This window comes from Odocoileus virginianus, chromosome 23 (genome assembly GCF_023699985.2).
Source record: "Odocoileus virginianus isolate 20LAN1187 ecotype Illinois chromosome 23, Ovbor_1.2, whole genome shotgun sequence".
Lineage (NCBI taxonomy): Eukaryota > Metazoa > Chordata > Mammalia > Artiodactyla > Cervidae > Odocoileus > Odocoileus virginianus.
Window position 1 is genome coordinate 37,180,204 of NC_069696.1, and position 13,927 is coordinate 37,194,130.

Consider the following 13,927-nt stretch of genomic DNA (forward strand, 5'->3'; position numbering starts at 1 on the left):
GCTCTGGAGCATATGGGCTTCAGGAGTTGCAGCTCTCAGCTTATAGAATGTGAGCTCAGCAGTTGCAGTGCAGCTTAGTTGCTCCGTGGCATGTGGGATCTTCCTGGAGCAGGCATCGAACCTATTTCCCCTGTATTTGCAGGTAAATTCTTAACCACTGGCCCACCAGGGAAATCATTATTTTAACATTGATACAGTACATTTATGTCAACATTATGACTTAATTTCAGGAATAACCTGAAGATTGAAGAGTTATTAGATGAAATGTACTTAACATCCCTGTGAAAAACTTTGTCTTCTAGAAATTTCCTTCTCAAAAGCAAATATCTATGAAACCATTTTGTGCCCTGAGGGTACAAAAAATGAATCATTGTAGTGTAGGAAGCAGGTCCTAGAACTTGGAACATTTTGCCTAAGGGGTTGGAAAAAAAAGCACTTTTTATTGGTTGCTCACCAAGTTGTGTCTGACTCTTTGTGACCCCATGAACTATAGCACACCAAGCTCCTCTGTCCTTCACTGTCTCCTGGAGTTTGCTCAGATTCATGTCCATTAAGTCAGTGATGCTAGACTTATTCATGAACTTTCATTCAGTTTATGTGTTGAATATACCTAGTATTTCAGGTACAGGTGAGGAATTCTGAGGGAGAAGTGGGAGGTAGGCAGTGGCAAGTTTACTTGCCTGCTTTCTGCCCTGACATGTTAGGTACAAACATCTTTTGTACCACCCAGAGATTTGTAAGTTGTATGTTGTTGTTTAGTCACTCAGTCGTGTCTGATTCTTTGTGACCCCATGGACTGCAGCATGCCAGGCTTCCCTGTCCTTTACCATCTCCTGCAGCTTGCTTAAACTCATGTTTACTGAGTTGGTGATGCCATCCAACTATCTCGTCCTCTTTCATCCCCTTCTCCTCCTGCCTTCAGTCTTTTCCAGCATCTGGGTCTTTTCTAATGAGACAACTCTTCACATAAAGTAGCCAAAGTATTGGAGCTTCAGCTTTAGCGTCAGTCCTTCCAATGAATATTCAGGGTTAATTTCCTTTAGGATTGACTGGTTGGATCTCCTTGCAGTCCAAGGGGCTCTCAAAAGTCCTTCCCAACACCGCAGTTCAGAAGCATCAATTCTTTGGCACTTAGCCTTTTTTGTGGTCCAACTCTCATATCTGTACATGACTACTGGCAAAACGATAGCTTTGACTATACGGACCTTTGTCGGCAAAGTAATGTCTCGCTTTTTAACATGCTGTCTAGGTTAGTCTTAACTTTTCTTCCAAGGAGCAAACATCTTTTAATTTCATGGCTGCAGTCACCATCTGCAGTGATTTTGGAGCCCAATAAAGTGTTGCACTGTTTCCATTGTTTTCCCATCTATTTGCCATTAAGTGATGGTATCAGATACCATGAACTTAGTTTTTTTTAATGTTAAGTTTTATACATGGCATAGTACTTAAATGAGTTATCAAACCAAAGACAGTGTGTTTTTCTTTTAACAAAAAAACACAAGGGCTCCCTATTTATTAGCCCTTCATGTAAAGACAGGTAGCCAAGGGGACTTCCCTTGTGGCTTAGTGGTAAGGAATCCCCTTGCCAATGCAGGAGAAACGGATTCGATCCCTGATCCAGGAAGATCCCACAAGCAAGGGAGCAGCTAAGCCCCTATGCCACAACTCTTGAACCTGTGTTCTAGAGCTGTGAAGATGCAGCTACTGAGCCCATGTACCACAACTACTGAAGCCTGCATTCCTAGAGCCCATGCTCTGCAACAAGAGAAGCCTTTTCAATGAGAAGCCCGCACAGCACAACTGGAGCAGCCCCCACTTGTCTCAGCTAGAGGAAAGCCTGCAGAGCAGCAAAGACGCAGCCCGCCAGAAATAAAGTTGTTCTTAAAATGAGAGAAGTAGACACAGTACGTATTTTGCAGGTTCTTATCTAGTAGATATATTTGAAGAAATAAATGCAACGTGTCTTTTTCAGGTAAAGGTGATATTTGAATCAGTGAGGAAGTAACTGCAGTCAGCAGAGAAAAAGTGCTCTATGGACAGAAAGTTTTTTAAATGACTGGAAATGTTTCCATTACTGTGTCATTTTACCAGCAAAAGTGACATATATCTTTTCCTTTTAAATGTTAAGAAAATACAACACTCTCTTATACCCGAACTTAAGTATGGTTTTCAGTTTTTTTGGAGCATACTTGATTTACAATGTTGTCTTTGTTTCAGGTATACAGCAAAGTGAATCAGTGACTCATATACATCTATCTACTCTCTCTTTTTTTCTTTTTTTTTGTGTATCCTTTTCCCTTATAGGCCATTCCAGAGTATTGAGTAGAGTTCCTTATGCTATACAGTAGGTTCTTAATATCTATATCATATATAGTAGTATGTAGTAAATTCAGGTCTTTTTAAAAATCTTCTTTAAATTTTTTGTAAGTAGTTTTAAGATATTAGACCAAATTAAAGAAAAAATGCAACAACTTTCAAGACATCTAGGAAGATGGACGTTTACTAAAAGAATTTCAAGGAAATCCTTTCCATAATTGGTAGATAAGATTGAGAAATATATATCATGATTTTGTAAGTGTAGCCAGAGATATACTTATTCCCTGTAGAACAGAAAATCTCAGCTGTGGCAATCGTTAAAACCATGTACAGAAGTAAATTGACTTAGTTCCGCCCTTTCAAATGTCTGTATCATGAAATATTTAACCAAGATATTTCTAAAAAAACAAAGCAGATTGAATCACATTGTTTTTTCTAAAACAGTATTCTATCTTTGTTGTTGTTTGGTTGCTAAGTCGTTTCTGACTCTTTTTTGACCTCATGGATTGTAGCCCACCATGCTCCTCTGTCCATGGGATCTTTCTGGGCAAGAAGAGCGGAGTGGGTTGCCTTTTACTTCTCCAGGGGATCTTCCTGGCCCAGGGATTGAACTCACATCTCCTGCATTGGCAGGTGGATTCTTTGCCATTGAGCCACCTGGGAAGCCATTTTATCTTTACCTCATCCTATTTTAAGTTGTTTTTGTTTTATAGTATTCATTTTTGCACTGGAACACTTGTATTATATACATTCCTACATGTGTCTGTGCATACATACATATTTGAGAGTGCAGTGCCCACATTTTTATACTGAGAGGATATGCCATCAAAAAGTTTGGAGACCACTGTTCTGGAAGGTCTCCCCTAAGCCTCCTCTGTGTACCAGTAACAGTAACAGGGCCCTGGCCAAACTTGTCAGTCACCATTTAGTTTGTCTGCTCTCTCTTTGACTTCTTAGAAGAGACCATTTAGTGAAGTTTTATTATGTTTGATGCAACATCCACGGGACCCGTAATAGTGAATGAGACACTTATGGTCCTTGCTTTCCAGAAGCTTTGGCAGTCGTAGGGATGACAAATGCTGAGAAGTTATAAATGCTCAAAGGAAATCCAGAAGATAGTGAGATTAGTCGTATGTGAAAACCTTAAGGTCACAGGAATTGAAAAGGGTAGTGTGCCTAAAGAAAAATGAGATTCCAGAAAAGTGATGATCAGAACTTTCTAAAAAAGATTCCTAAGTTCTTAGCAATGAACTGTATTGAATCCCATGTAAGGACTCAGTATTTCTTTGTAGTTATTAATAAATGGGTTAAACAATTTTAAAAGGGACCTCAAATCGATGGCTCCAAGTTTTCTTTGACTCACACAATGGTTTTTTGAATTTTAAAATTTAAATTTAAAAAATTATTCTCTGATTTGCCATATAACTAATTCATACTGTTTTAAACCTGTATGCTTACCCATTTTCATTATCTGCATGGATGCTAAATACATTTGTCCCTGTTACCTTATGTCAAAGATAAAAATACTCCATACTCCCTTAATAGTGGCTTGTTGACTGTTATAAAGTAATTTATCTTGAGTTCTACTAGTCATTAATGTTCAAACTCTTGTGCCTAAAAGACTATATGGATATTTTTTAGTTCTTAGTATAATACTTAAAATCTGTTTGAGCATTATTTGTAAAGTTCACAATATATAGATTGCTAGAATCATAATTTAAAATTTTCAACAAGTACATTTGTAATTTATCAAGTACCAATTCATCAGTTAAGGCCCATATGATGGAAATGGACCTTAAATTTTTTTTTTAATTAAAATGATAAGTTGCCTTTTTCTCCTTGGTCTTCTTTTCTGCCACCAAGACAATAACTTAGAAAAGTTATTGAAAAGCTTATTGAAATCTAAATGTAAATTTTTCTTTCTTTCTTTGGAGTTTTCTTTATTCCTGTAATACAGAAGGTCCCTTACATACAAACTTTCAAGTTGCAAACTTTCAAAGATGTAGACATGCGCTTGCCTGTTTAATGCCTTGTTCATGTGTCTGGTGCACATCATCTCCTGCATGAACCCTCTGCAAGTGGTCGTGCTTCTGTGGACTTTACAGTGCTTATATAGAGAACAGTAGTGAAGTGTCATTATTTGAGGCCCAGGATGTCTGAAAGCAAGCATAAAAGCAATGGTGATGTAGCTGGTACTACTGTACTTTTCAAGGCACTGTATGGTAAGATTAAAAATGTTTTATGTTTTCTTTATTTTTATATATTTGTTTTTTAATATATTATTTGTGTGAAAACTACTATAAACCTAGTACAGTACAGTAGTATATAGCCAATTGTGTTATTTGGGTACCTGAGCTAATTTTGTTGGACTTAATGAACAAATCTTGGACTTAACAATGTGCTCCTGGAATGGAACTCATATGTAGGGGACTTACTGTACACTTCTGAGATTGCATCAGAAATTAAACTCCATGTTTTAATTGTGCCATATTATCGTGGGGTAAAAGGGAAGAAATAATAAGTAGAGTGGATCATTTGAAAAGATAAGATACTGGTTATATTTAGGGTTATATTTATTTTTTCTTTACATTGAGTTTGTCCTTTAGGAATATTTGGGCCAACACCAAAGGCCTAAGCAACAGCTGTTGCCCCAGTAAGTAGTGCATTAGAGTCTTCGGGAAAGGAAGACAGTACTTAAATCTTGGTCAAAAAGAGAGTACGCTGTATGGCTCAGGAAACTCTGTATCAACCTAGAGGGGTGGGATGGGAAGGGAGATGAGAGGGAGGTTCAAAAGGGAGGGGATATATATATACCTATGGCTGATTCATGTTGAGGTTTGACAGAAAACAATGAAATTCTGTAAAGCAATTATCCTTCAATTAAAAAATTAATTAATTAAAAAAAAGAGAAATGAAAGCTCTCTCTCTTTACTCCCACGTTAGTAGCAAGTAACTGGCTGTATTTTATTTACCCTTTATCTGACCTGGCCAGGGCAAAGGCCAAGTTTTATTTTCTTAAAGCCTCAGAGGAGCCTTTTCTGGAAACTGCATGGCTATTTCAAAGTTGGGGGGAAAAAAAAAAGTAGGTTTCTGTGGAAATTTATGAAGAGAAAACAGTTTTCTTAACTTCCTTCTTAAAATCCATGATTGATGGAACATGGTTTGGGAATATACTTTGAAAACAGAATGGCAAGAGATGAGACTAGAAAGGTAAGCAAGGACCAGTGCCTTGAGGCCTTATAAGGAGTTAGGATTTCATTCTCAATGCAGTAAGCAGCCATTGAGGATATCAGCTGACAAGTGAGGAATAGTTCTGCAGGCCACAATGAAATTTGTGAATCTGCTACATGTTTCCTCACTTTACAACCTGAAATAAGATCCTTTCCCTCTCTTTGCTGCATAATGAAATCTTCATCCCTTAAGATAAAGTTTAAACTTCCCTTCTCCAGTGAAGGAGAATGTTTAAGAAAGGTTGGTACTGGAATTAGATGTTTTAGTGGAGGAGTTGGAGCCCTTGAGTGAATAGGTTGTCCAAGGTAGACACTGAAGAAAGGAAAGAATGCAGAGAAACAGTACAGGCAGTAGAGAACATGAACAAGTAGATTGAGGAACAGCATATGTGTGTACATAGAATATACACAACATAAAATTTATCATTTTAGCCATTTTTAAGTGTACAGTTCTCTAGCATCAGTACATTCACATTGTTTTACCACCATCACCACCATCCATGTCTAGAATTTCTTTTAGACATTATAAATTAGTAAATTTTAATTCAGGAAGCACAGGTTACATGGTAAAATTTTTGTTTTAGATCATTTACATTAGAAATGGTAAGCTCTTGAAAATATTAGCAGCCTTTAATAAAAGGTAAACTAAGTTTAATATAGTCATGAAGCAAGTGGTTATGAAATACCTTGTGACTGGGAGAACTTTCTGACTTCCTTACTCAACAGAATTTGTAAAGAAATAATTACTCTACAAGGAGGAGAAGCCTGATAGCAGGGTGACAATCCACTAAGTCTTTGTGCGTGCATATTAAGTTGCTTCAGAGTCTTTAATACACAACTAAAGTGAATAACTGAGTTGGTTAGCATGGATTTTAGATATTTTTCAAGACTGATGTCAATGACAAATAATCTTACTAATTAACTAACAAACAGTAATTTGAAAGATCCTTTTAAATATATTGTTATAAACTTCATGCTCACAAATGAACATTGTGTGCGGAGCTAATTAGGTCACTTTTCAATTTTTCAAGATTTTATTTTATTTTATTTTATTTTATTTTTTTGGTCATTGTCTTTTTTTTTTTTTCATTTATTTTTATTAGTTGGAGGCTAATTACTTTACAGCATTGCAGTGGTTTTTGTCATACATTGAAATGAATTAGCCATGGATTTACATGTATTCCCCATCCCGGTCCCCCCTCCCACCTCCCTTTCCACCCCATCCCTCTGGGTCTTCCCAGTGCACCAGGCCTGAGCACTTGTCTCATGCATCCAACCTGGGCTGGTGATCTGTTTCACCCTAGATAATATACATGTTTCGATGCTGTTCTCTTGAAACATCCCACCCTCGCCTTCTCCCACAGAGTCCACAAGTCTGTTTTATACATCTGAGTCTCTTTTTCTGTTTTGCATATAGGGTTATCGTTACCATCTTTCTAAATTCCATATATATGCGTTAGTATACTGTAATGGTCTTTATCTTTCTGGCTTACTTCACTCTGTATAATGGGCTCCAGTTTCGTCCATCTCATTAGAACTGATTCAAATGAATTCTTTTTAATGGCTGAGTAATATTCCACAGTGTATATGTACCACAGCTTCCTCATCCATTGGTCTGCTGATGGGCATCTAGGTTGCTTCCATGTCCTGGCTATTATAAACAGTGCTGCAATGAACATTGGGGTGCACGTGTCTCTCTCAGATCTGGTTTCCTCTGTGTATATGCCCAGAAGTGGGATTGCTGGGTCATATGGCAGTTCTATTTCCAGCTTTTTAAGAAATCTCCACACTGTTTTCCATAGCGGCTGTATTTTTTCAAGATTTTTAAAAAAAAATCACAGGAAACAAATACAATGAACCAGTAGCTATCTCCACTATTGATGACAAGAAAGGCAATAGATAATACCAAAAATCTTTATTTTTTTAAATTATTGGATAATTTATATACAGTAAAATTCACCCTCTTCAGGGTACAGTTCTGAGTTTTTGACAATGCATACAGTCATTTAACCAGCACAACAATGCAGATATGAAGCATTCCCATCACCTTTGACAATTCTGTTGTACCCTTTTGTACTCAATCAGTTCCTCCAGCCTCCTGCAACCTTGGATCTAGTTTTTGTCTCTGTGTGCTTCAGTACTTTGGCCACCTGATGCAAAGAACTGACTCATTGGAAAAGACCCTGATGCTGGGAAAGATTGAGGGCAGGAGAAGGGGATGACAGAGGACGAGATGGTTGGATGGCATCACCGACTCAATGGACATGAGTTTGGGTAATGTCCAGGAGTTGGTGATGGACAGGGAGGCCTGGCATGCTGCAGTCCATGGGGTCGCAAAGAGTCAGACACGACTGAGTGACTGAACTGAACTGTGCTTGCCTTTTCCAGAATGTCATATGGAATCTTAAATGTGTGGCATTTATTTATTATTTTTGGCTTCACTGGGTCTCTGTTGCTGCCTATGGTCTTTCTCTAGTTGTGGGTGAGCAGGACCTACTCTAAGTTGTGGTGTGTGGGCTTCTCATTGTGGAGGCTTCTCTTGTTGTGGAACATAGACTCAAGGCACCTGGGCTTCAGTAGTTGCAGCAATGGGCTTGGTAGTTGTGGCTCTTGGGTTCTAGAGCACGGGCTCAGTAGTTGTGACCCATGGGTTTAGTTGCTCTGTGGCTTGTGAAATCTTGTGGACCAGGGATTGAACCCATGTCTTCTGTATTGGCAAGGGATTCTTATTCACCGTGCCACCAGGGAAGTCCTCTAGTGTTTTAAGTTGGCTTCCTTCTAACACACATGCAAGTGTCTTTAGTTCATTTATTGAGTGTTGTAAAGACATATTTACCACAGTTTGCTTATCTCTTCACTGATTGAAGGTCAATTGTGTATTTTCCAGCTTTTGGTGGTTATGAATAAAGCCTCTGTAAACATTCATGTACATACGTGTTGTCGGTTCACATTGATATATGGGAAAAACCATCACAATATTGTAAAGTAATTATCCTCCAATTAAAATAAATAAATTAAAAATTTTCATTTGCAAGTTTCTGTGAATGTCAGTATTCGTTTCACTTGGGTAAGTACCTAGGAGTGTCATTGCTGGGTCATATGGAAGTGCTGGTTTAATTTTATAAGAAACTGCCATGACTACTAGTGAGTAGCTTAAATTTAGTCGCTAGTTTGTGGCAGATGCCGAATATAATTTCAGATTATCCATTGTGAACAATAAGAGTCAATGATATTTTGTTTAAAACTGTAATTATCACTTCCTAGCTGCAAATCCTATTGTGGTTTTTACTGTATAGATTCAAACATGAATTTTATTATATCTTTATTGTGCAAAAGAGAATTGAATTTCTTAGAGGTTATTATTTTACTAGTGTTACTGGCCAAGATTTTTAACCTGTTAAACCTAGGTTTCTCTTCTGCAGAATGGTAATTTTTACTCCGTACCTTACCTATATTATTTATTCCTTTTGCAGAAGAGCATTCTCTTTTGTAAAATATTGACAAATTATTATTACCTCACAGTGAGGATTTAATGAAATGCTGCATGGAAGGTGCTTACCAGAGCACCAGGCACAAAGTAAATGTTAGCTATAAAAACCGAAAAGGTGTTTGTTTGAAAACCAAACCTCAGATTATAATTTAAATGTGGCTATCAAAATTCAGCAAGCACAAAATTGGTGCATTTTATGACAGGGAAACATTCTGCTTTTTGCATTACTGAAATTTGCCAAGGCTAAGTGGTCTTTGGAGTCAAAAAATAAAGAGTTTTCCTGACACAGTGAATTTTAGACAGGTGAAGTTTGTGAAGGACATAAAAGGCAATTCAGGTTTCTTCTCTTTTGACTCCTTTTCTCCATGTTGTAATTGTCTATTCATGCCTAATATGCAGATTTCTTTTATTAAAAATTAAGTTGATAAGTTTACTTCCTGATGAGCCTTATCTGAGTGTGTAATACATAGTTCCCTCATACCACACCTTGAGTGTTCCTACCTGCCCTGATATTAACATTTCCTCAGCAGGTGCAGTTGAGTCAGAGCTTTAGGCTGCCATTGAGTATCAAGTCTCTGCCCCAGTGGTTCTCCAACTGTGATTCCTGTAGTGTAGTCCCAGACCAACAAATGTCAGCATCACCTGGGAGCTTGTTAGAAGTGCAGATCCTGGGGTTGAATTCAACTCCTGCGATAGGATCAGGCAGTGTGTGTTTTAAAATTCCATCCAGATGATCTGGTGTGTGAGAACCACCGCATCTGGATACACTAAGGAGGGGTTTGGAAACACTGCCTTCACCTGTGAGAGTGAGGTCGATAGCCTGTTACTTCATTGTGGTTTTATACATATTTTAATTGACACTTTCTGATTTTTCAGGGCTATGAAAAACTTTGAAAGTACTGATAAATGATAAAAACTTATAAAGATATATAAAAATAAGTAAACAGTGCTCTGAAATCACATAAAACTTGGTTTCCTTAGGAAATTTATGAGTAGTAGTTACTCACCCTGCACCAAGGTCGTGAACTGTGCTAAAATAGAAAGTCTTCAGTGGCAAAATAGCATTTGAGATCTTTCAAAATGACATTTTAACATCTTAAGCCTGTGAATCCTGAATCTGTAAACCTCTTTGGTCCAGAGTATGAACCCAGTTCAAGTGAAAACAAACTGTTTTCATGTTGGCTTTTTTAGAGCATTACTAATAGTTAAGGAATTAGTCAGTTTATAAACTGCCCTATTCCCAAGTGTATTTCTAGTACATTTGATGCTTCCATGAGCTTTCATTGTTGTTTATTGTAATAAACAGACATCTCTCCATCCTCATATACTTGGTCTCTTGAAAAACACTATAGCAACCCTCCTCTGGGGAGGAGTGGCATATTATGCATGAGGTTTTCTGTGAGCAGTGAGGTCTGAGAAGGTCCTGAAGTAAGAGTGCATCATCAGAGCTCCCAGCTGACCTGTGGCTGCAAGAGGCTTTAGAGCCAGGAATGAGGTTTTATCTCATGAACTTTAAAAGAGTAAAGCCAAATATTTTCTTATCAAACCAAAGTAGACTAATTTTCAGTATATATGAAATGATGTCCACTGATGACGGTAAGTAGTTTTATTTTCTAGTGTATCTTTTCTCTCTCTTTTTTTTCTCCCTCCAGTTTATGTGGGTCATTTTACAATAGTATGCTTAAAGGGCATGAAAGTTGCAGTTTGGTTTAAGTTAAGAATAAGGTTCACATTATTTTTCAACTTTAACATTCAAATATGTACTCTATTTATGGTTTCTGCTTCTTCCAGGAGGCTGTTTCTGGGTTAGCAAAATACAAGTTTAATAGTTCTGTTTCTCTGACTCATTCTTACTAACATTAGAAATCTGAAAATTTAGTCACTGACGGGAGAATGCAGAGAAAGAAAACCAGTTTTCTCTTTTTTTCTTTCATTTCTGGTGTGAACAAAGCTAAGAAATATTTGCTACTAAACATTTTCAAGTACTACTGCACAGAATACTGTTCTGTTCAAGCAAACAAATCATCCACCATCCCAGTCTTGTTTTAGCAAAGTTTAGAAGAGTGAATATTACCTGCTTTTCAATATGAGATAGCAAATAGAGACAGGCATGGATGCATTTTTGTTGTTGTTAGTGGTATTAAGCCATCGTTTTTCTCCTCCAATATTCTGGAGTGTATTAATGAAAAATTTATTCTTTTAAAGAGGAATGAAACTCTCTGTGGTAGAAATGTAATCATGTGACAGGAAATTTCTGCTAAAAATATTTTTTAAAACTGAGATGGGTTTAATTCTGTGATGGTATTTTCCCACTCTCTGAGTGCATCTGTTAATCTTCCTGAGGAATGTCTACACTGCTGTCTACACTGTTAAATAAAATGAACTGAACCTTAAAACAGGTAGTCTTCATAGTTTATCAGGATTCTTTTCCTCGAAGTGTCACTCTTTCCTTCTTTAGGCCTTGGGGGGTGGCGGGGGAGAGGGGTGGGAGTTGCACTGAGTATGGAAGTCCAAGGGTGGGGCTGGTCACAGTTCTGCAGCCAGGAAGCTGAGGCTCCCTCCTGCAGCTGCACAGTCTTGGCTGGCTCTTTTCCTGGGTTCTAGTAGTTGCTAGAGATTGAGTAACCCACTTCACGTCTGCCTTGGCTCCCTCCATTATCCAGGAAGAAGCCTCAGTTCCTTTGCAGGCGTTTCACTCTTCTTGCATAAAGTTTAAAGTTTTTGTGATCCCCACATGGTTTACCATTACACTCTAAACATGAAATTTGTTTAAAAAGCAGCAAAGGGGAAGTATTTCCTTTCTCGGTTAGTGAATTCTCTCTTTCTCTGACGCAACATCTGTTTCTTCTCATTACACCTTCAAATAGCTAAGGATCATTGGAGAGAAGTGCTACTCGAATTTTCTGCTCTAATGGACAACTCCTTATAGTGAGGGGCCACTACAGTGTGGGTTTTAGAAGTTCCTTTTATGGTTTGTAAACTGAAAGGACAGTAATGTAGCACTTCCTGCCAACACCACTGGTTATTTTATTGCTATTAAGTTGTTCAAGAAAAAATTTGAATATGTGCATTTAGTGTACATATTATTTCTAAAAGTTTTATCTTTTTTTAATGACTTGAAGAAACTTTCCTTTTTATTTTTTTCTTTTTCTTAAATAACTTTAATCAAGTTAACAGTAAGCAGTACAATTGTAGGAAAAGTCCCATATTTTACTTTCCTTTTTAAAAACTTTTGCTTATAGACAAACTCACATGAAAACTGAAGAGAAAAATGAAACGTGAAGAGTGACTCAATGGGAAGTATTTGTTAGTCTTTGCAGGGATGATAACGTGGTTTTCATTCAAACTATATGTAAATTAAATTCTAATTCAAGATTAAGATTTAAACTTGTACCCCAGTGCTCATTCCAGCACTATTTATAATAGCCAGGACATGGAAGCAACCTAGATGTAAACAGACAGATGAATAGATAAAGAGGTTTGGAATATTAGTCAGCCATTAAAAGAAACTAATGAGGTAGATGAACTTAGAGTGTATTATATAGAGTGAAGTCTGTTAAAAGAAAGAGAAAGAGAAATATCATATATTAATGCATATGTATGGAATCTAGAAAGATGGTACTGATGAACTCATCTGTAGGGCAGCAGTGGAGATGCAGACATAGAGAAGAATTGTGGACAGGGTGGGATGAATTGAGAGAGTAGCATTGGAACATATACATTACCATATGTAAAATTAGATAACCAATGAAAGTTTGCTATAATATACAGGGAGCTCAAAGCTGGTGCTCTGTGACAACCCAAAAGGGTTGGATGGGGTAGAAGGTGGGAGGGAAGTTCAAGAGCGAGCCATACATATACCTATGGCTATTGTATTCATGTTAATATATGGCAGAAACAAACACAGTATTGTAAAGCAGTTATCCTCCAATTAAAAATAAATAATTTTTTTTTAAAAATTGGAGTCAAAGTGTGAGACTGTTAATAAGGGTCAGATTTGGTGTGTAGGTTGGGGGATATAGAACTGGGACTTCTGGCAGTGGCAGCGCTATGTGGGGACCCAAACAGCTTGAACAGAACCGCTTAATATTGTGACAGGCTTTTTTGTTTTGTAAGGGTAAAGCTATAATTCTGAGGTGGCAGTAGTAGGAAAACGGTTTGAGGGGAGTGGGAAGGGAGTTGGCTCAGAAACGTAGCCAAGATCTAACATTAGGGAGAAAAAGCATTTACTAAATAACACAATTTGTTGTCTTCTCTCTATGTCTCAGTAACTGATATTTCTACCATTTAATGGTCTGTCTCTCACTTTCAAACTACTTCCTCTATGTTAACAAATTTTAATTCACAAAAAGCAGCAGTTTGGGGCAGTAAGTACTGGGAAAGCATGAGCTTTCCTTGCTCCTCCCTCTGTTTCCCCAAATATGCTATTAAGATGAGTTCTACAAGCTTGGTGGCCTGCCAGGGCTAAGGAGCAAGATGGCTTAATCAGTAAGCTAAAAGAAGCCAGCTAATATTTTATCTTGTGTCCTCCTCATCCTTTTTTGTTTGCTTGTTTTTTAATTGTAATTTCTCCTTGTTATTTCCTAGTCTTTAGCAGAAACTGGGAGAATTAGAGGAGGTGGCTATATCCATGCTTCTTAGAAAATTAATATGGAGACAGCAAGAGACCTTTTGAGAAGTAGTTTACAATGTTAAGAAGCAATTAACAAAGCATAATAGACATTCTGTGTAGGTGTTGCTTGTCATATGTCTAGCAGTGTACTTCCCATTTCTTTAATCCCCATAGCAGCACTATATGAGACTGGCATTGTGATTATATCTGCTTTATAAACAAGGAAAGTGATGCTTGGCAGGTTGAGAAATTTGTTCAAGGTCGCATGGCTAACATGTG

The 13,927-nt window shown here is 37.5% G+C and overlaps 1 protein-coding gene across 3 annotated transcripts in view; it reads left to right on the forward strand.

Moving 5' to 3' along the window:
• FGD4 (FYVE, RhoGEF and PH domain containing 4) overlaps positions 1-13,927 on the forward strand; it is a 238,296-nt gene that overhangs the window by 118,946 nt on the left and 105,423 nt on the right. The window contains exon 1 of one of the 3 annotated variants that reach the window (XM_070453909.1): positions 10,479-10,632. The exons of the other annotated variants lie outside the window; for them this stretch is intronic. Coding sequence (XP_070310010.1) covers positions 10,527-10,632 — 106 coding nt within the window. The 5' untranslated portion in view covers positions 10,479-10,526. Of the gene's footprint in view, positions 1-10,478; positions 10,633-13,927 lie in introns of those variants that run through there. 3 annotated transcript variants of the gene reach the window in all.